General features: G+C 34.3%; 2 protein-coding genes across 10 annotated transcripts; both read left to right on the top strand.

Moving 5' to 3' along the window:
* The first annotated feature begins 258 nt into the window (after positions 1 to 258).
* LOC107948876 (small GTPase LIP1) lies at positions 259 to 5,431 on the top strand. 4 transcript variants are annotated; one of them, XM_016883534.2, is made up of 8 exons: positions 259 to 661; positions 796 to 912; positions 1,917 to 2,008; positions 2,094 to 2,235; positions 2,958 to 3,262; positions 4,603 to 4,656; positions 4,751 to 4,881; positions 4,999 to 5,431. In XM_016883534.2, the coding sequence occupies exons 2-8, from the start codon at positions 822 to 824 to the stop codon at positions 5,192 to 5,194; spliced, it is 1,011 nt and encodes a 336-aa protein (XP_016739023.1). In that variant the 5' UTR covers positions 259 to 661; positions 796 to 821; the 3' UTR covers positions 5,195 to 5,431. The 4 variants fall into 4 exon arrangements, with proteins under 4 accessions (XP_016739023.1, XP_040936317.1, XP_040936318.1 ...); XM_041080383.1 differs by having other exon boundaries at positions 269 to 912; XM_041080384.1 differs by lacking the exon at positions 4,603 to 4,656 and having other exon boundaries at positions 271 to 661.
* A 9,780-nt stretch (positions 5,432 to 15,211) lies between these two features.
* On the top strand, positions 15,212 to 17,158 carry LOC107948835 (uncharacterized protein At5g64816). Of its 6 annotated transcripts, none has more exons than XM_041081955.1 (2): positions 15,212 to 15,535; positions 16,479 to 17,158. In XM_041081955.1, the coding sequence occupies exon 2, from the start codon at positions 16,527 to 16,529 to the stop codon at positions 16,905 to 16,907; it is 381 nt and encodes a 126-aa protein (XP_040937889.1). In that variant the 5' UTR covers positions 15,212 to 15,535; positions 16,479 to 16,526; the 3' UTR covers positions 16,908 to 17,158. The 6 variants fall into 6 exon arrangements, with proteins under 6 accessions (XP_040937889.1, XP_040937885.1, XP_040937886.1 ...); XM_041081951.1 differs by having other exon boundaries at positions 16,474 to 17,158; XM_041081952.1 differs by having other exon boundaries at positions 15,269 to 15,535; positions 16,422 to 17,158.
* The last annotated feature ends 6,072 nt before the right edge of the window (positions 17,159 to 23,230 follow it).

The raw sequence follows: 23,230 nt of genomic DNA, 5'->3' as shown, positions 1-23,230 counted from the left end.
GTTTTTTCAATGATGCGCACGATAATATCATTATGTGACATATGACAGTATATGATAGACTAAACATCCCAGCTGTTAGTTTTTAATGTTTAAATGATTAAATTGAGAATATTTGATAATATTAAAAATTGAGGAGGGTTAAAAGAAAAACTTCAAGGACTAAAGTGAGAAAAGCGATATTATTGAGGAATTAAAGTGTACATTAAGCCAAAGAAAAATAAAAAGAAATTGAGATATCTTAAAAATTTGACGCGCATTCTAGCGCGTGTCTGATACATTCCTACTTCAAGCTTCTCTGTTTAATCAATCGGTATCAACACATGAAAAAGAACCATACTCGATCCATCTTGAAAACCAAATTCTGGATCTCTGCTTAGCTTTCTTTCTTTATCTCTTTAATTTTTTCAATTTTCCTAATCTTCGTATGTACTCCACTTAAGACGTTGAACATTTTATTTCTGGAAAAATATAGTTTTAAACCCAAGTTTAATCGATTGACAAATTTAAAGACAACACCACTTCTTGCATTCCAATTGTAAAAGATACCCATTGGCTTGTTAGATCCAATTTAGTTCAGAAATGATGGGTTTTTGGATCGTGGATTTGGGTGTAGATCTTGGGTGGATTTTGGTGTGAGATGGATATTGGTTTGAAATTTTGGGTACCCATTTCAAGAAATAATTACTGTGCTTTAAATTTGCGCCTGTTTGATGGGATTTGATTAGTATTGCAATTGCCTTAGAGTTCAGTTGGGTCATTTTTTGGACTAGATTTTTCTTGTTTTTTGTGTGCCAGAAGAAAGGAGAAAACAAGAAGGAAACATGTTTTGGAGGGAACGTGAGATGGAGAACAAAGAGCTTAATGGAGGACCTCCTTGTGGGCAGATTAGAGTTCTTGTCGTTGGTGATTCCGGTATCGAATTTTACTTTCTTTTCTTTCTTTCTTTTTTAGTCACAGAATCTTATGTTTTCATGTATTGTTTATGTATTTGCAAAATTTTCTGCTATTTTCTTTATGCATTTCTGTATGGAGTAACTGTTCAGGGTTTTAACGAGCTTGTATGCTTTAAAAGTATTATAATTGTAACTATACGAGAAGGAACATGCTTGATAGAGATATCTTGGTGTAGAAAAAACCATTGTTTAGCTATTGCTGATTTTGGATTGGCTAAACTTATGAATGTCAGCTTTTAGCCTCCCGAAGTGCAACTCTTGGAAAAAAGGACGTTTAATTTACCTGCCAAAATGTAAGGATAAGAGCATTTAAAGTAACAAATGATTTTATTTGCAAATCCAAATTTTGAGAGCTTGATCAGTGTGAAATAATAGACGAAGTTTATGGTGTGAAATAATTGCCTATCTCAGCTTTTGCTTGAGGAGATGTAGTGTGTGATATGCATGTATAATAAACGAATTTGGAGGCCATTGGAAAAAGGAATGGGATGGTGTATTAAGACTTGAAATAAATGGAGAGAAGGTAGAATTCTTAGAGCTAACTTGGTAAGTTGAAGTTTTTCTCTTGGTATAAGAGGGAGCACTGTGGTTTGAACCTATATCCATTTTCATACCTATCCTTCCCTTAATGCTTGAGTTACACTTCAAGTTTGTTTGAAGGAAAATATGCATGGCCTTGGTGGAAGTACTTCAGTAATTTGTCATTGACACTTCTAATACTTTCTGTGTCATCAAACAGATCTTTGCAACAGATTTACTGTTTCATATTACTATTTACTTTGATTTGTTTTTACTTCCTTGGTATTCCTGACACTATGTTAGGCTGTTATTAGGAAGTAAGGAGACTCTTGATCTACTGTTCTGTTTTATTTAGTTTCATGCTTAGATTAAATATAAAGATGTTTGTTTCCAGTTTTTTGTTAAATGCCGAACTTCAGATTGAAATCTTAGTCTTTTTGGCAGGTGTGGGGAAAACTTCTCTTGTTCATCTGATTGTTAAAGGTTCATCCACTGCTCACCCTCATCAAACTATTGGATGTACAGTTGGTGTGAAGGTAAGACTTAGTATTCCTTTATTGCTTTAAATAGAGCCAATTGTTTTAGTTCATTCACCAAGTAGCCACTAAAATCTCTACGCAGCATACAACATATGGTTGTCCTGGTAGCTCTTCAAGTAGCTTAAAAGGGGATGCTGAGAGAGTTTTCTTCATTGAACTCTGGGATGTGTCAGGACATGAGAGATATAAAGGTTGCAGATCTCTATTTTATTCACAACTTAATGGTGAGCATTTAATCTCTTTACTTGAGAAAATGTCTAAGTTCTTGATAATTGTTATAAAAAAAATTTCTGATTCTTAGCACGTAAGACTGGAAATCCACAGTCTTTCTTGTGCATTTTTCTAAGTATTGGTTGGTTTACACTGTGTATGTTCTATTGGTTGGCTTACACTGACCTCAGACCATGGCTGTTTCTTGGTAGATAGTTTGATCAGTGCCCTGGTAGAGTTACATGTATGCATGAATTGATGGCTACTGTCATCAGTTGCTCTATATCAGCTATCCTACAGCCTTTTAATCCATAAATGAAATAGAGACTGAAGCTGCATGCTTCCATTTTTTTTTTTTTTGCTTGACCATATTGCTTTTAATTTTTGGCTGCATTTAATTCTATAGACCGTAGATGTAAAAGATGGTTAGGAACTTATTTTTTCTGTGTAGAATCCCAGTTAGTTTCTGACCGGGCCACAATTTTGCAAAATACCAAACTGAATGAATTTATTCAACAGAGATGCTTGCAATATAGCTGATTACACCTATTAATTTTTAACTTAATGGTCTTAAATATTATCGGCATGCCAGCATTGCCATCCTAATGATATACACCTAATTGTCTGCAAGTAGAAATTTTTTCCTGCTCCATCTTCCCATGACTGCCTTTGTGATTATTCGAAGGGCTTTGACCTGTGATTTTCTCTCATGATTCTGGCTTGAAACTTTGTGCAGGTGTAATATTTGTTCATGATCTTTCTCAAAGGAGAACAAAAACAAGCCTTCAGAAGTGGGCAGCTGAAATTGCGGCTTCTGGCACATTTTCAGCTCCTCTAGGTTCTGGAGGTCCTGGGGGACTTCCTGTTCCATATATTGTTATTGGTAACAAAGCTGATATTGCTTCTAAAGAGGGTACAAGAAGTAGCAGTGGCAATCTTGTTGATGCAGCTCGTCATTGGGTTGAGAAACAGGGTTTGCTTCCATCTAGTGAGGAGCTTCCACTGACTGAGAGTTTTCCTAGTAGTGGAAGCCTTATTGCAGTAAGCATTTAACTTATGCTTTGACTTGCTTATATTTCGTTTAGAGTAAGAATTTCTTATTTTATTTTGCAGAAATTTATGAGAAAACTTGGGTGTTTCATTGTGATTGATTTATTTCTTTGTAGAACTGTAGTTGCTACAGTATTGAATTCTGGAGATGACGCTTTGGTTTTTCTTTTACTTGAGTAATTTACGTCTCCAATTGCTGTAAAGAAGGGTGAAGCGCATCAGTTTTCATAAATTATCCTCAATTTTCTCACATTTCAACTTGAGGCCCTCTCTCTCTCTCTGATAAATTACCCCTATTCTTTGAAATTTATGGTTTAGTTTATATGTAAATCCTAGTAATTCAGATATTTACTGTGGTAGTTGTCCTTGTCTGTTACCTACCATTTACTGGTGTGATTAATTCCAGCTTTGATTGTTTTAGCAACTGCGTGACATGGTAATTTTTAGGAACTCTCAAAACGTTTTTCATGAAATGCTATCCATTCTGTTGTTAAATTTCCTCTTCTTTGAACTTGATATCTAAGACTATTTTGAGATATGCTTGTTCATGGATATATGTTTTTTTATTGGTAAATGGTAAGATTTTACTTAACCAAAGATGGCAGCAAAGGCACTACAGGCAAAATTTTGCATTCAAAATTTTGGGAAAAACTGAGCCTTTTGTTGGTTCATTTAAAATGTTCTTGTTAATACACTGATTTTTGGTTGATTTGTTAAGATCTGCTGATGCTTTTGGTGGTTGGTTGTTGGTGCTGTGAATCCGGGTAGTTTTGATTCTGAATCTGCATTGTTGCAGTGGCAAGAGAGAGAGAGGAGCAAACTTCTTGGCTTTTGGCATTCATGTAGAACAAATAATGTTATTATTGTTTGTTTGTGGATTATCTGTTTATCTGAGTTAGAAATGGTGAATTGAGGTTAGAGTTATTGAGTGTTGAATATATAGGCTTAGTTCTTTTGACGGAAGTTTCATTAAGCGTGAGTTTAAGTTGCAGTGGTGGCAAAGAAGGAATTTTCTTTGAATAAGAAACACCAATAAATCTTTGTTCTTGAGTCCAGAAAATGAAAATTATTTTCTTCAGATGAACTATCTTCTATTGGAGATATTTTACTTCACGAAGTTGGTTTCTCAAGCAAAACATGAGCTAAGATGGCATCACAGCTTCCTTAGTTGGCTAATAAATCAATAAGGATGTAGTGTTTAAAACATTAGCAAAAAGTTGGGGTTGGTGAAGATCTAATACTTGCATATTTGCATGTCAAAACCCGAGTTAACAACATTGGTTCTGGCTTTTGCTAATTTTAGATGTCAACATTTTGCTTGATGTCTATAGGCTGCCAGAGATGCAAGATACGATAAGGAAGGTGTGATGAAGTTTTTCCATATGGTATTATTGCCATCTTTGCTTGCTTTATGTGATTCTCTAGCTCTGGATTTGTTGCGGGTTAGCTGTTGTTAGACTTACATCATGCTTGTTTCAGTTGATCAGGAGAAGATATTTTTCGGATGACTTACCAACGCCAAATACATGGTCCGCATCTCCTGTTCAGACAACCTCTCAGCGTTTAGATGAAAATTCCAGTGATGATGAACAGCTGTACAAGCGTACAAGGTAAATCAGGCAAAGGAGAGTTACCATTGTTGCCTTGTTCTCTCTTTCTCTGCCCCATGTTTCTGGTGCAGTATATGTGATACGATAGGATGCTTCCTTTTTTTGTATTGTTTGCAGTTTAAGTGGTGACCCTTACAAGTACAACATCCTTCCTCCTCTACCAGCACAGCGCAATCTGACTCCACCACCCACACTTTACCCTCAACAGCCTGTTTCCGTGACAGAGAATTACAGCCTGCCAAGATTCTCCTTTACAGGCTCCCAAGAAATCAGCGGCAGCAGCAGATCAAAGCGTGCAGATATTAGTGTCTGATATTGGATATTATTATTGTTTGCTCCTACATTCATTTTTCCCATATTCGTTTTGCTTGGCATGCCAATTCTTTTATATCGCACAGCCCCTCCACTTGTATGGGGTTTCTGGGTTGGGTTTCGCAGTTTTACTGGATGAATGTATAAATATTGATTGCTTTCCCCAATGTATAGCCCATTCTTTCTTATTTGACTTGGCCTCTTTCACAATTAAATTAAGAGATTTTATTTCTCAAAATAATTGTTTTTTTTTAATACAGTACTTACTTTTACTCAATCTCTCAAGAAAAATTGTGCTTAAAGGCGCCTGAACTATATCTTCCTAATTATCAATTAAATATTGGCAGTCTTTTCTTATACTTAACGCCAAAATGCTAAGTTAATTTCACTTTTAGATTATATAATTTAAATATTTTTTAATGTTGTTTTGTTGGTTCCATTGTCTGGATGAAAATAAAATTATGTTGAGGGTTTTTTACTAAAAAAGTATAAAAAATAAAAAAAATTTAAAATAATACACCTAAAAAATTAATTACCGAAATGGTACGTTCAGGGTGGTCACACCACTGTGAGAGGCGGCACCACCCCGATTTTTGACATGCACAGTAAAAAAAACGCTGAAAACGAAAAAAAAAATCGGGTCATGTGGTTGGCAGAGGTGGCACCCAAGGAGTGACCCCTCCTGGCAGATTTGACCCCTCATGCAGAGGGGTTTTGTTTTTTTGTTTGGGGGACCATAATATATGGTCCCCAAGGCTCATTTTGGGAATAAAGAAGGACAAAAAGAAGGAAAGAAGAGAAGAAGAAGAAGAAGAAGGAGGCCGGCACTTGAGAGAAGAAAAAAGAAAAAGAAAAAGAGAAGGAAAAAAAAAAGGTAAATTTTTTTTTTATAAATTTAAGTAAATAATGTTAGTTTAAGTGAAATAATTTATTTATTTTAGTTATTATTATTATTGTTGTTGATTGATTTGGATTTAATTCGGATATAATTTTTATTTTTTTTCTTTGCAAGGTGTTATTTGGTTAAGAAGAGATATTAAGGTATGTTTGTATTTATTTTATATTTTCATTGAAGTAATACGCATGTTATGTGCAAAGAATGTTTTATTGTTATTATTTTATGTAATTTATTTGTTAAGTGTGTTTTAGGTTGATTAAATATTTTTTTATAAAATTTATTTGACTTATTATATTTTGATTAATTTTTTTTATTTTTTATGTCATGGGAGTTTTAAACCTTTTACAAAAAATAGTATAAAAAATAAAATACTAAAAAATATGTTAATGAAAAAATAAAATACGAGAAGAAATAAAATACGAAAAAAAACTTTTTCATTGGACATAGTGGTGCTGGCGAGTTTTTTGCTAAAATAATATAAAAAAATAAAATATGAAAGTAGTATATTTTAAAAAATAAAATCCGAAAATAAAAAATACGAATAAAGTGGCAAAGTCAGGGTTATTTATTAAATTAATATAAAAAAACTTAAATAATACATTTGAATCATTTTTTGCTAAAATAATATAAAAAATAAAATACAAAAATAATATATTTTAAAAAATAATAACGAAAATAAAAAATACAAATAAAGTGCTAAAATTAGGGTTATTTATTAAAAAATATAAAAAAACACTTAAATAATACATTTGAAACATTATGTACTAAAATAATATAAAGAAATAAAATACGAAAATAATATACGAAAATAAAAAATACAAATAAAGTGCTAAAATCAGGGTTATTTATTAAAAAATATAAAAAATACCTAAATAATACATTTGAAACATTATGTACCAAAATAATATAAAAAAATAAAATACGAAAATAATATATTTTAAAAAATAAGATACGAAAATAAAAAAATACGAATAAAGTGCTAAAATCAGGGTTATTTATTAAAAAAATATAAAAACACTTAAATAATACATTTGAAACATTATGTACTAAAATAATATAAAGAAATAAAATATGAAAATAATATATTTTAAAAAATAAGATACGAAAATAAAAAAATACGAAGAAAGTGTCAAAATTAGGGTTATTTATTAAATTAATATAAAAAAACTTGTATACGAAAATAATATAAAAAATAAAATACAAAAATAATATATTTTTTAAAAATAAAAATAAAAATAAAAAATAAAAATTAATTTAAAATATATTGATCTATATGTGGGTATTATATTACATTCTAAACCAAAATATTTTACTTATTATCATTTTAAAATAATAATAAAAATATTTGTATTTAAGTCGGATATATTTAATTTTTTAATGTAGTATAGCAAAAAAAATATGTTGTCGAAAAAATTGTTTGCTATTTTTTTTGTAAGTTATTCTAATAAATATTTAAAATCTATCAAACATTAAAATTAATAACTGAAATTTATTTTGAAATTGCAGGCATCGCAATGGCTTCATTGATCAATAAGAAACTTCCTCACATACGTGACACAGTTAATAATACGGTAATATATTGTTATTTGTTAACCACGGGTTCCATTAAAAAAAGATCTACGTAATTTAAGGAAATAAATTATGTTATTATAACTATTTTCTGTAATTTAACACTGTCAGGACTCGTACCGCATATTAAGGGGCTGAGTGAATGGTGTAGGATATTCCCCGGATGCACGATTGATGCCCTAGTTGGAGCTAGCTGGATTCGGGTCAGCAGCATTGACCCGGACGTTCGATTTGCGTTACGATTTAATATCCGCATTGGTCGAGCATTGGCGACCGGAGACCTACACTTTTCATTTGCCGTGTAGGGAGTGCACAGTCACTCTAGAGGATGTTGCATTACAGTTTGGGCTCCCAATCGACGGGGATGCTGTCACGAGCGTAAGTACGATAGCTGAGCCGGCTGCACTTTGTTATAGCCTACTAGGAGCCTCGCCCGGCGATGTCGAGTCTATTTTTTCGGAGTTGAAATTTACATGGCTAAAAGCCAATTTTCAGCATTTATCAGATGATGCCACCGAAGAAGAGTTGGTGTGCGCAGCTCGAGCGTACATTATGCATATCATAGGGGGTGTACTGATGCCCAATTCGAACAACAACAAGGTTCAACTCCAGTATTTACCTTTATTAGCTGATTTGCGTAGTGTTCGCTCCTATAGTTGGGGTTCCGCAGTTCTGGCTATGTTGTATCGTGAGCTTTGTCGGACGACAAAGCCTGATGCTGTAGACATGGGTGGATGCCTTATACTGTTGCAATCATGGGCTCTTTATCGGATGCCATTTTTGGCATCGGTTAGTCACCAACCATACGTATATCCACTAGTTAACAGGTGATAAAATTTAAATTGTTATTAATTAACAATTTCTTTATAATGATACTATTCTAACGACACTATATTTACTTGAAAATTGTTTTCGTAGATGGAGTATTTATCCGGGTATCGGGAGATCGTACACTGTCCCGATATATCATATGATGATTGAACAGTATGCCGGGGAAGGGGTAAGCTATTCAAATATTCGTGACATGTAATTGCTTTGTACATCTTACTCTAACCGTATTAAATTTTAATCATGGTATTAATCGTGCAGTTTATATGGATTCCATATCGTAGACCAGAAATTGCGGCTATTATACCCTCGTCTGCCTATGTTGATTCTCATTTGTGGTGCACTAACGCACCAATTATCAGTTTCAATGTAGTCGAATGGTACCACGGGGATCGAGTACTACGACAATTTGGTTGTATCCAGTACATCCCGGATCCGTCAATGCAGGTGGGGGAGGAGGTTCACGGCAAGAACAAGAGAGGGAGGCATGGACAACATTGGGGGTTACGTACCGGAGATATGTTGCGGTGTAGGAGAATTGGATGGCTCGAAGACCTCAGATGGATATGTCTTCCAAATTGCGACCATCGTTAGAGTACATACAATGGTACTTTAGTATGGGGAAGCCATATTTACTTGGTGGGCAGTCGACTATAGTCCCCCCGCACGTACAGCGATCTGGGGCATACGAGCCAGTGGCCGATATAGAGCCCAATCCACAGCCAGATCCCAAGCCCGAGGCACAGTCGGAGGCCGAGTCCGAGCGATCACATTCACATTCGACTGATACTTCTTATCATCCGGATTTGACGGGCAATGACTATTTCCCGGGCTCGTCATCGCATTCACATTCGGCTGATACTTCTTATCATCTGGATTTTCCGAGCAATGACTATTTCCCAGGCTCCTCAGGGGGCGGATACCATTACGGGTTTGATATGTTTGGGTCGTACCCACCGCAGCATAGCACTTCTCCCGGCCCATGTCCACCACATTATAGCACACCCCCAGTCCGTATCCACTGCAGTACTCCACTTCTACTGGGTTGTATCGACCGCAGTACGACACTCCTCCCAGCTCAAGTTCATCGATGCCATTCGAGCCATTTGATTTTTCTTCTATGTATCAGACACCCTCACCTGCGACTGAAGAGGATGATGGTTGTCGCAACCACCCACAACGTGAACGTCGACCTCCTTAGAAATATACCCCTAGGACCACACCATTGAACCATCAATTTTAGGGGTTTCTTGGGTTTTTATATTAAAAAGTTTGTATTTTTTTGTATATGTTTAATTAGATTAATTGGAATTTTGAAACGTGAAACAAAATTTGACCATAACGTAATTTAGATTAATTTGGACATTTTTGAACATTAAAACACTAAAACTTATAACAAACTTAGTCTTGTAATATAAATTGGAACAAACTTTAAATACATTACAACATTAATCTAATTGGAACATTAATTAAATTGGAACAAATGACATGTATAGGTTGTTGTCTAATGTAACCTATATGGTTTGGTCAAGTATTTAGCCACTTGATTTGCCTTGTTTTATTACATGTTGTTATGTATATACAAGTAAATGGCCTTGTCATATTGATATATGTATCATGATGGTATGTGATATTATAACATGTTATAAGCTTGATGTTGGTTGGCTTTGAACGCGTAATTATGCGATGGTAGTATGTAGGGGGTGTTACATTTGCAATAATTTTTTTATATAAAATAAATACATTACAACATAAGCTCAACTCTTACCTGATTGTGACGATTGTCCAACATGATAGTTTCGCTGCGGGCATTTACTCTGATTATGACCAGCTAACCTGCATAATCCACAACGCGTACCGTCGGATTTTTCCCTAATGTCTATTTCATTATGGATTCTGGTTGATTGCGGACGACCTCTCGGATTCCTGTGTAGCCCTCTATCTGGGACAAGTTTGAAAGTCGTCGGAGGCACTTCCCACGTAGACAGGTCGGGCAGGACAGGGAACTCATTTTGCCATACACGTAATGTGCGATTGAGTGTGTACACATCATCGACAAATTGCTCAACATTAAGGTTCACTTTAGCACACGCCGCCACAACATGCGCACACGGATAATGAAGTGTTTAGAATCTCCTGCAATCGCATTGTCTACTCTAGAGATCAACTCCATAGGACCTAGGTGGTATACCGGGTCGACAACCAATGGTCTCCGTAACTCGAAACGTTTCAAGGTGTCGTGAATATATTTCTACATTCATCGACCTCGCCATCCGATAGTTTGCAACTATTGCATCCCTGACATCTTTGACAAACACATGTCCCGCCTCAATCTAGTTAACTTGTTCCTGGCCCATTCTTGGTATCAAGGTAGCCAATCTGTAGAATGTAGCCGAGAAGACTGTTGAAATCAGAAGATGTCGTGTTTTCAACAATACAGCATTGACCCCCTCCATTAAGTTTGTGGTCATTTGACCATAACGAAAGCCCTCATCAAAACTTTGAGACCATTGCCACGGCTCTATAGTACCCAACCACTGTCGAAAAGATGCATTCGTTTGACCCTCCATGTCATTCTCAAGTCGAGTCATTCTTTGGCAAAAAATGTGTGGATCTAGCTTGTACGCTGTATATGTATTAAGAAAAGATAAGTTACAGTATTGCCCTAAAAACTTATATTGAAAAGATAAGGCAATCATTTACCCATTTTCACAAATTGTCTTTCTAGTCTGCATTCTTATAATCTCGAATGAAGTTAGCTACGATGTGACAGATGCAGTAAACGGATCTTCATAGTACACCAGAACGTCTAATGGTGGCAATTAATCCTTTCCCTCTATCAGAGATAATTCAAATATTACCGTTGCTAATAACATACCTCCGCAGGTTGGTAAGGAAGAATTCCCATGATTCCATGTTCTCCTTATCTACAATGGCAAATGCTATCGGGAGCACGTTCTTGTTGTCATCTTGAGCAACCGCAAGAAGTAAGATTTGTGTATATTTTCCATATAGCTAGGTCCCATCCACTTGCACAAATGGCTTGTAGTGGGGAAATGCGCGCACACATAGATCAAACGTCCAGAACATCCGATGGAAAATTCTTTTTCCCAACTGTAGTTGGTCATCCGGGCCGTAATAAGGTCATGTCTGTAACTCAATGACGGTCCCCAGTACATACTCCCGCATAGCTACTATCCATCCCTGTAGCTCATTATACGACGCATCGAAATCCCCATACAATTGCTCCATTGCAATCTGTTTTGCTATCCATGCCTTTCGATATGACACTCGATACTGAAATCGTGCTTGTATTTCGGCAATCAGTACCGAAACTTTAATGGTCGGCATGTCTTTCACCATTGGCATGATACACGTACAGATAGTTTTAGAATCAAGTTTTCGATGATCTTCTGTCATATGTGTTGATGTGCATGTGTGAGGCCCAACAAAATTGCATATCTCTCACATCTGCAAATTTTGAATAAATGCAGCTCGTACCCGCCAATTGCAGCCTTTCGTCGACTTCCAACACTCCCCAATATATAATGTCGGTTTAGACACTGTAACTTTATAATCTACTGATATATTCATGCTATATCGCTTAATAGCAAATACGCACTCTTCTTTAGTTTTGAATCTCTGGCCGACGAATAACTTCTCAGGATCAGAATTTACGGCCAGTCGGTGAGCAGGAAGTATTTCAGGGTACTCTGGGAACTCGGCTACATGCGCCGCGTCGGGGTCTATGAGCGACATGTGAGGCCCAGGATTATTGTGAATCACGACACGTCACATCTGGTTCCCGACCGAAGACGCGTTAATGTTTCCATCGTCATTTACGTCTTCATCATCAATATCATCGGGGACATTGTCCACATCGGGATCACTATCACTATCGACCTCTTGATAACAAGGATCACTCATATCAGGTGTAACATTAAGATCGATATCGATCCCACGTATAGTCGATTCACTATCAATGTACGATATTGGAGCCACCATGCACGGTTCTTGAGCTCTATGTTTTTCACTATATGCAGTGAGATCTTCATTTTCCTCCATAGCAGCTAACTCAACAAATAAGTGAATCGGTGCATTTTTGTCACTCTCATTCCCACAGTAAAGAGCAATCATTGTCTCCACTTCTTCGTCATCTACAAGTTCAATTTCAGTTAATTTGATTGGATCTGTCGAAACTGGAAACTTGTAGAAAAGTTTTGAGATCCTTCTCCCACAACGTCTAACAAGTTTTGCGTTAATTCTTCCATTCATATCATCCAACGAAACATTTCTATTAAATCTCATTGCTATTTGTTGCCGACATTCAAATATGCATCCAACGGTTGTTGTCAAGATAATTCCATCGAAATAAACGCATACGAAAAACTGATTATCCATCTTTAATGCTCAATCTGTTAAAAAATAAACAAACTTTCTCAAAAAAATTTCGAACACCAACTACTTAAATAAAAAATTAATTAATCAATATGCAATTTTTTTCATTCATAAGCTCATAGTTTTTCAATTGTCATTTTATACATAAACAACATTTATCTTTACATTTAACCATTTAAATTTAGTTCTATGTTTTCTTCCATCTCCAACCCTGTATCTTCCTCTGGGAAATACTGTACAATCCAATTTAGATATTCTTGATTCTCTTCATATTCATCTTCTACAATTCAATTTGGCAATTCCTCGGGATCTTCTTCCTCTTCAATTTTTATAACAGGTATTGAAATTAGAAATTCTCTTGGTAATTTCCTAACATCTAATTTATCCATCCATGGTATGTCAATCACATTTTGCTTCCCAATCAACTTTCGTGAACCTATACTTTGTCTCACTATTTTCCTTGCTCCATAAGAGATTATAAACTTTACGAAGCATATGACTAGATTCCAATAGGTTCGTGGTACCAATGTCTTCCAAAGTTGGTCTATAATGATTTGATGTTCCCATTCTATTAATGTCCCTTTAAGGGTTAAGTATTGAACTTTATTCTTCCTAATCATTTCATGACCTTTCCACAACACTTTTTGCATCTTTTTATTTACTGTGATAATGTGTTGAACAATATCTTCTTCTGGTTTCATTCTGTAATCTTGCACTTCTCTCATCATCTTATCAACTTTCTCCCTTTGTGCTGAAGTTGTTATTTCATCAGGCAATACCAAATATGTTGCCATTTCTAACAATATCTATATATAACATGCCAAATAAATTTCATAAATATTATCTAATCAACCTAAAACGAGTTTTTTACCCTAATAATATAAAAAATAAAATAAAATAGCAAAATAGGTTATTTGAAAGATTAAGTGCCAAAAATGGTACTTAATCTTTCAAACAACCTATTTTGCTATTTTATTTTATTTTTTATATTATTAGGGTAAAAAACCCACCTAAAACACATATAACAAATAAGTTACATAAAAAAATAATACATTCTTTACATAACATAAATAGGCTTTTTTTAAGATTTTTTTACAAAATTAATATAAATCAACAATAATAATAACTAACAATAATTAGGGTTTTTTACTAACAATAATAATAAGGGTTTTTTACTAACAATAATAATAACTAATAGCAAAAAATAATAAAAATCAACAATAATAATAACAAAAAAAACACAATAACAATATAAATATCTATTATTTAAAAAAAATTATACTTTCTTTTTTCTTTTCTTTCTTTTTTCCTTCTCATTTTTTTTCTTCTCCTCCTTTCTTTCCCTTTATTTTCTTCTCCTTGCTGCTGCTTCTTGGTCTCGGAGTTGCTGATTCTACGTGCTTATATATTGTTTAGGTGCCGCCTCTGAGACCCACACCAGTAGTGTCGCCTCTGCCAGAGGCACAACCGGTGCCGCCTCTGGCAGCCACATGACCCTTTTTTTACTTTTTTTCGTTTTCAACTTTTTTTTTCGTTTCCAACATTTTTTTACTGTGCATGTCAGAAATTAGGGTGGTGCCGCCTCTCACAGTGGCGTGACCACCCTAAACGTACCATTTCGGTAATTAATTTTTTAGGTGTATTATTTTGGAATTTTTTATTTTTTTATACTTCTTTAGTAAAAAACCCATCATCTACACCGTAAAAGCATAACTTTTAATAGAAATTCAGTAATTAAAATACGACAATAGTCAATTTTAGAAATCTATACTATTTATTAGTCTTTTATTGACTCAATTAAGGAATTACAAGAGTTCATTTTATTTGTAAAGTAAATTTATATAAAATATTTCATTTACCATTTAAATTAAAATAATTTTTAGTTTTTATTTGAAATTTTAATAAGTTATATTTGTGTTTTAAATTTTTATATATTTGTGTATTTATACTTACTATTATCTAAACTCCTGATTAAATTGGTATCATGAGTTAATCGGATATTAACCCGGTTAGAAAATTCTTCATAATTAAAATAAGTGATATTATTCAAGGCTACTTTAAATTTTTTTATTTAAAAAATCAATAAAAATATACATCTAAATTGATTTGAACCTACACCAATCACATTAATAAAATCTTTTATTTACCACTTAATTAAAATTTTACTTTAACATTTTTATACCTTTTAATTTTATTATGCACTTTTTATAACCTCCAATTTTATTATGCACACATTTATATTCTAAGTATATAATTTTTTTAGTTTCTATTTTTAATTATTTATTGTATGTTATTTATTTTTTTAGTTTCTATTTTTAATTATTTATTGTATGTTATTTCTAAGGAACTAAAGAACCTTAGTTTTCCTGAAAATTTTGGGAAAGTATGAACTTTTATGTAAAAAATTTTAATTAAGCTCCTCCAAAAATTTTAGAAAATTCTCATAACACCTTTAAAATTTTTTCGTTAAACTCTTAAATTTTACTATAACCCTAAAAGAAACCTGGTCATAGGATACCCACTAATTATTTTTTAAAAAAATGCTTTGTTTCTGCTATAAAAATAATAAAAGCCCTTGAAAAAGGAAATTTTTGACAGTTGCAGCTCTAGTCTCTTTCGGTGAAGTTCTCTATATTGCTGCTCCAAAAGGTCAGGCTCTAAACCCCAAAGTTTTATTTTCTCCATTTCCCCTCTTTTTCATAGAAATTAAACCTCTGCGATTAGCAGCAGCATTCGGTATATCTTCTTTTTAATTTGATCTGTAACTAGGAATCTTGATTTCTCTTTTCTTTTTGCCCTTCTATCTAAATTTGTGGGTTTTAGCTTATTTTCAGTTTTTAAATTTGAATTTATTTTGCCTGTTTCTTGTCTAACTGTCCTTCCAATAATGGGTTTATGTTTCTGGCATGATGAGTTGTTATTCTTCCTATTACGAAATGGGTATTTGCTCAATTGTTGTTAAAAATAGTACGATTGTTAAAGCTCTAAGCTTTTAGGATTTATTGTGGTTGGTTTTTAACAATAAGAAATTTAATTTTTGGAATTGAATTTATGTGATTGTTTAAGAAAAGCTCTGGTTTAACTATTGATTGTTATGTGTAAAATAGTTACATAAATCGAGGATTCTGAGGCCATTTTATGGCTGTTGGTTGTAATAAGGACATTAATGTGCCTTGTTTGGGTTGTTCTTTTCTATTGGTTTAAAATATTTGAGACAGAAGGTGGGTAGCTTGAGTATGTTGTGTGGGAAACCAAGTAGAAAATGGATGTTATCGGGAGGTGAAATGCATGGGGTTTTATGTTATTTGGACTCTTTTCATTTTTCCTAAATTATTCGTGTTCGACATTTGTGTCGGAAACATATTTTGGGCATAGATGTGGATATGATCCTCCAAATATATGAAACCTCCTAAAAAATTGAGCATATTTGTATCAGACAAATACCAGGTGGTAGGTTCTATGCCGCATCTCTTATGTTCACAGATTATATCATGGAAGTATCATTCGTTGCTAACGAGAATGCATCATGTTTCAGCATATTGTTGCTAGACGTTCATGCGTTGTATTTTTCTCTTTCCACTTAAAAGTGCAGAAAGTAGGGAAAGAATAAGGTGAAAGGGCTTCTATACTGCAATTTGTGATGGTGGATGTGTGGTGGTCCCTTCTTGGGGCTGCCATCCCGGCTGTAATTGCAGGGCAAGCTTTTAGAATGAAGAAAAAGCATGCCGAAGAAGAGAGAATTAAGAGTGCCAGGGGAAGGGAGAAGACCTCGGATGATATCTTCGTTTGCGAGAGAGTCTGTACATCAAAGCGAATGTTGAAAAAAGTTGGGGCATTTTCAAAGGATCCAATTCCTGATACTTGTGTAACTGTTTGTGGTGTGTCTGAGCTCGATGCTTGCTCTGATGCTTGTGCTCGGACCGTTTGTGTTAACCAACATCAGGTACCCAACTGGAATGACATTTGCCTTCGAAGGTGTCAAAGTGAATGTCTTAGACTATCTGCTTCCCATTCTTCTTAGTGCAGTTCCCATTCTTCTTAGAACATTGGCTTTTAATTACAGTGACTGCCATATCAGTTTCAAAACATGGGTCTCTCAATGGTATGATCCTTTTAGTAGTCATTACGTGATTGTTGAATTTGTTTTTGTGTTTTGACAATTAGTGGTTAAAAAGGTCGTTTGAATTGTTCTTTGCATATGCTTCATATTATGATCTCCCACCTGTAAACTTAATTATTAAGCCTGGTTATGTATGTTCAATTATTAAGCAAGGTCGTTTCTCCATTTATGGAGATCATTGTAATAAAAATAACACATGCAAATTTAGGCTGTCTGGCTGTCACTTAATGCTTAAAAGTACCATAGAAGCTAAAAATGACGAATTTTTACTAATATTGAACCAAAACTAACTGTTATATCCTTATAATAACTAACTGTTAGATCCTTATAATATTCTCACTTGAAAATAGCCTCATAGCAAACGTTCCTAAAATTGCATTTCATACCTATACGTAATTACATGTGCTTTATTGATGGAAATCTCTCTGAATACTGAAGGCGGTGGTAGTTCTCTGGAGGCCGGTAGAGGCGATAGTCCTCGGGATGATCTGGATCGAAATACTAAGAAGGTACGTTTTAAAGAGAATAACGGGAATGGGGACATAGATATGGTGGTTGAATGAAATCTGATTCCAACATTGTCTTGGAAAGATAAATTGTTGGGGAATGGATTAGGTGATAAGGGAAAGACAATGGTGGAATCTGGAGAGGGGTTGACGATGATATCGAGTTTTTGGAATGAGATATTAATAGATAGGTTGTTAATGGGATCCTTGCTATCAATTTCTCAGACCAAATCTAGCAAATTCTCTTTTAAGGAAATGGAAACTATTGTAGTCCTAAAATTGCTGGGAAGGAGTATTGGATAGAGGTGTGCACGGGTCGGGTCTCGACCCAGATAAAAATGTTAAAACTTAAGCTTAATCTGATCCATCCATATTAAATTTTATATAATTTTAAAAAATATATAATACGTCAAAAATACTAACACTAAGATAGATGCAACTTAACAAGCAAATGCATTTAAAATAATAATAAAATTAACAAATGTCTTTAAAATAATAACAAAATTAAGAATAAAATAAATTTTATACAATATTCAAATAATAACAAAATAGTAGCAACATAATAGTAAAATGGTAACAAAATAAGGAGAAAATAATATTAAAAACAAAAAAATTTATCCTTTAGTGAATTTGGGCCGGGCTAAAAATGCCTTACCTGAGGCCTGGTCTATTTTTTAAACGGACTTTATTTTTGTGTCCAAGCATATTTTTCAGGCCTATATTTTTGCCCAAACCTTTCTACATTTTTAACAGGCCTTCGGGCCAGGCCAAGTGGCTCGACTCATGAACAGGTTTAGTATTGAATATTTTTCATTGAATAAACGGGTTAGTAGTCTTTGGAGACCTTCAAAGCCATTCCATCTCATGGATATAGAGAACAAATATTTATTAGCCAAGTTTCAATGTTTTGAAGATTTTGAGAAAGTTCTATTGCAAAGGCCTTGGTTAATATACAGACAGTACCTGACTGTTCAACCTTGGACCAAAGAGTTTAACCCCTTACAACCTTATTTGAGCATGGTAATGGCTTGGATCCGTTTTCCGGGACTCCCAGGGTTCTTGTACAAGAGGAGGGTCCTTGAAGAAATAGGTAGGATTATAGGGAAGGTAATCAAATTGGATTTAACACAGATAGCAGATCTAGAGGCCGGTTGGCTCGAATAATCATGTAAGTGAACCTGGAAAAGCTTCTGGTGTCACAAGTTCTTGTTAACGGTGTTCTCTAAAGAGTGGAATACGAATCCTTACAAACAATTCGTTACACTTGTGGGAAGTAAGGTCACACCAAAGAGATTTGTTCTTTGAAGGAACGAATCTCAATGGTGGAGAAGGAACGAATGGATTTTGCTTCGGATGGGACTATGGGCAGATGAGATGGTATGAGTTATAGGCCATGAATGGTGGTGGAGAAAAAAATAGGTGAAATCCGTGGGATCCAAAAAATCACAGAACTAATTTTTTGGGAAAAGGGGATTCGAGGTCTAGATTTAACACGTCGTCTAGGCTACAGAACTCGGGGGTATAGAGATTGAGGGGTTTAAGGCAATATCGAAAGAGATGGTAGGGATGAAGGGAAAATCTAAGGAAAAAATTGGATGAAGTGGGAACTAGAATAGGTTTACAGGAAGATATTAATTTTGTGAAGAATGTTGATTTGGTAAATGGTGAAAAGAATAAGGGGGAATGGGTTGCTCTTAAGCCCAACGGAAAATGAGGAGACATATTTTAATAATATGTGCCTTGATGGTTCTAGAAATTCTTTTAAGTCCCTTGGAAAGAAACAAATGTTAATTGTTGGGCCAAATATTATTACTAATGGACCCTTGTATTGCAGGTTCAAAATTCTTTAAGGAAACAGGTGCTGTAGGTTCCTCATCCAACAAACCGTCTGTTGTAAGGGATGAGATGGAGACCAAATTAGAGGCGATTAAACTTTTAAATAACAAAAAATGTATTAGAAGATGCGTCTATATTGTAATAAACATGTAATTATTTTCTATTTATTTGAACGATAAATAAATAAATAAAGTTAATTTCACATTTTACTATTATACCTTTTGTGTTTTTGTCTTTTATATTTTGCATGTATAGCTAAATTGTGACAAGCAAATATTAGTTCATTGATTGTTTAAGTTCAAACTGAATATAAGTGGCATTGTAAGAATGTTTGCATTACGAGAAAGAAAACTTAGTAGATAGTCTAAATATGTTTATAATTCCGTAAAAGAATCGAAGTGAGCATTTGATTCAAATATTGAGAAGGATTATTATGTTGTCTAGAATTCCAATTAGGAGATGGCTAGTCTTGGCTATCGGAGCAGTTGACTTCACAGGAAAAGATAAATGTATTCATTGATAGAATGATACATTGGACTAAACCCAAGATGAATTAATTTTGAATCCGTTTGTGAACTAATTCACTTGTGATGTTCATGGTGTGGTTTACCTAAATAATGATTTAGTCACTGGTGTAACACCCCTAACCTGTACCCGTTGTTAGAATAGGGTTACGAAGTGTTACTGGAATAAACAGATTAAATACAAACATTTTATATTATTTAACATTCATGTAAGATATTATTCATAAATTCCCTTATATGAGCCTTCGAGGCCCAAAACATACATTAGAAACAAATTGGGACTAAATCGGGTACTTAGAGAATTTTTCGTGCAATTTCAAAAACTCTCCTAGGGGTAGGGTACGCACTCCCGTGTGGTCAGGCTGTGTGAGCATTCGAAATTGAGCACATGGCCGTGTCCCAGCCTGTGACTGTACCAATGTAACTCTCTGACTTGGGTCATACGGCCAAGTCACATGCCTATGTGCTAGGCCATGTGTCACACACGGCTATCACACACGGCTAAGACACACGCTTGTGTCTCTGCCCCTGTGGATAAAAATAAGTCATTTTCAAGGTCACATTTCCCACTTAAACTTCGCATCACCTAACCAAACATTTTTGGACATCAATAGACCATAATAAAGCATTCAACCAAACCAAAAATAAGCTTCATACTTAACATATTACAATAACCATTCAAAAATCTTTACTTACCAATTTTAATCCAATCATCAATATGTTTATAAATTATCCATCTTTCAACCATATTAACTCACATTAGACTTGATAAGACCATTACTTACACATCAAAACATGTTCATCACAAGCCACTCTAATGGTTAGTTACAATACTTATAAGCCCACATTGGCCAAATTATCCTATACATGTCATTATAACCAAAAGTAATTTACTATTTATACCGAAATGAGCCGAAGGATAGTGTGATGATGCTCCGACCAACCTCCAACCTTTACGAGCTTCCGAGTACTATAAAACATAAACCATATTCCAAACAACTTGGCCAAAAGCTTAAACACATATCCTCAGTCAACATGTTAGTCATGTATTTCAAAGAAATATCAAGGGATATATATGAGCTCATAACAATAGAATTGCCATATACATATACTTTTCATATCATGGATTCATATAACATGTACAGACCATTTTCATGTATTTCAGACATATTCAGTAATAACCCATTCCGAATCTATATTATCACATATAAGAACTTTACCCGTTGAACCATTTAAAATCTCGATGAATACAAGGGTAGTACACACAAAGTGTACAAAACTGTAATCCGTCAATTCATATTCGAAAATACTCATACGAGCACATAAATGGGGAGCTTTCTCTTGAGCCATATAACGGGAAGCTCAGGTGAGCCATTTAACGAGAAGCTTATCTGAGCTATATGACGGGACGCTCATAAGAGCCATAACCAAGAAGCTCATGCGAGCCATCAATCAAGAAGCTCTAGATATCCATATATCGGGAAGTTCAAGAGAGCCATATCAGGTAGCTCCAGAGAGTCATTAATCAGGAAGCTCTCAAAGAGCCTTTAATCGGGAAGCTCACGAAGAGTTATAAAACGGGACACGCAGGATCACGACTGATGCTCCGAAGAGCTATTAATAGGAAGCTCACAAGAACCATATAACAGAAAGCTCGAGAGGGCTAATAACGGGATACTCTTTCAAACTATGGTGTGTCCGCAACATAAGTAGGATCACGACCGATCGGGATGCGCCGAAGAGCTATTAACGGGAAGCTCACAAGAACCATATAACGGAAAGCTCGAGAGGACTAATAACGGGATACTCTTTCGAGCTATGGTGTGTCCGCAACATATGCAGGACCACAACCAATTCGGGAACACTGTATCCATCGAATTTCATTTATTTAATCGAGGACTTAATACTTATCGAGCATTATCGGATATGTGGCCAATTTTCATACATGTAAATTATACAATACACATACATAATATTCAATTTAAACATATAAATATACACAATTTAGTTACACGAACTTACCTTAACAAGTGTTCGTTTATTTGTTGTTTACTAATCCGACACTTTCTCTTTTCCTCAATCTAATTTCGTATTTTGTCTATTCGAATCTATACGAGTAAATATAACTCAATTTAATACAATTCATATTCAATTCAATTCACATCTTAGGCAAAATTATCATTTTGCCCTTATACTTTTAATTATTAACGATTTCGACCCTAGGCTTAGAAAATGAAATTCATGCAATTTAATCCTTATTTCAAGCCTAACCAATTTTTACATGTAACATTAACAGCCCATGTATTTCATAAGATTCAAAATTTTTCCATAAATTTTACATCAATACAATTTAGTCCCTAAATCACAATTTCATAAAAATTCACTTTACAAAAGTTATTTATCTATCAACAACCTTTCATTTTCTACCATAAATGTCATAATTCATGCATATTCATCCATGAAAAAATTTTAATACTTTGATAACATTGCAAATTAATCCCCAAGATAGTTAAATTAAACTATTATGTTCTCGAAAACATAAAAATTACTAAAAACGAGACAAGATTACTTACCTAATTAAACCAAGTAAGCTTGTTTGAGTTCTCTTCTCTTAGCTATGGTTTTCATGTATTTAATTTTGGGAAAGATGATATAAAAGATGATATTTTTTTTATTTTATTATTTATCATCTTTATTTTTTCAACTTTCCAATTTTGTCATTTTCTTTATTTAACTTTCTGTGGATGAATCATCGTACTTATCTACTAACTCCTCTTAATGGTCTATTTACCATATAAGAACCTCCAAGTTTGAATACTATAGCTATTTGATACCTATAGCTACTAAAACTCAACTTTTGTATTTTATGCAATTTAGTCCTTTCCATCTAATTAGACTTGAAATCGGTAAAATTTTCCTAACAAAATTTTTATACGGTATTCCTATCATAATGTAGATCATGAAATAATATTAAAATAATTTTTCCTTCCAGACTCGAATTTGTGGTCCCAAAACCACTGTTCCAATTTCACTGAAAACGGGCTGTTACATTTTCCCCCTTAAAGAATTTTTGTCCTAAAAAATCTTACCAGTAAAGAGGTTTAGATATTGCTTTCTCATTGTTTCCTCCGGTTCCCAGGTAGCTTCTTCTATTCCGTGTCGTTGCCAGAGGACTTTTACTAGAGCTACCTTTTTATTTCTCAGTTTTTTCGTCTCATGTGCCAAAATTTTGATCGGTTCCTCTCTGTAGTCATATCAGGTTGAATCTCAACCTCTGTCGGGGAGATAATGTAACACCCCAAACCTGACCCAGGCGTTATGGCCGGATCCGACGTGTCACATTGAAGTTTTTAAGAAA

The sequence above is a fragment of the Gossypium hirsutum genome, chromosome A11 (assembly GCF_007990345.1).
Source record: "Gossypium hirsutum isolate 1008001.06 chromosome A11, Gossypium_hirsutum_v2.1, whole genome shotgun sequence".
NCBI classification, from domain to species: Eukaryota; Viridiplantae; Streptophyta; class Magnoliopsida; order Malvales; family Malvaceae; genus Gossypium; species Gossypium hirsutum.
This window is presented reverse-complemented; position numbering and strand designations above follow the sequence as displayed.

Bases quoted from the DNA above. Each gene is read 5' to 3' on its own strand.
- LOC107948876 (XM_016883534.2), top strand. From the start codon at position 822: ATGTTTTGGAGGGAACGTGAGATGGAGAACAAAGAGCTTAATGGAGGA. The intron at 2,009-2,093 runs GTAAGACTTAGT...ATCTCTACGCAG, and splicing joins GATGTACAGTTGGTGTGAAG to CATACAACATATGGTTGTCC. The intron at 4,882-4,998 runs GTAAATCAGGCA...TATTGTTTGCAG, and splicing joins CAGCTGTACAAGCGTACAAG to TTTAAGTGGTGACCCTTACA.
- LOC107948835 (XM_041081955.1), top strand. From the start codon at position 16,527: ATGGTGGATGTGTGGTGGTCCCTTCTTGGGGCTGCCATCCCGGCTGTA.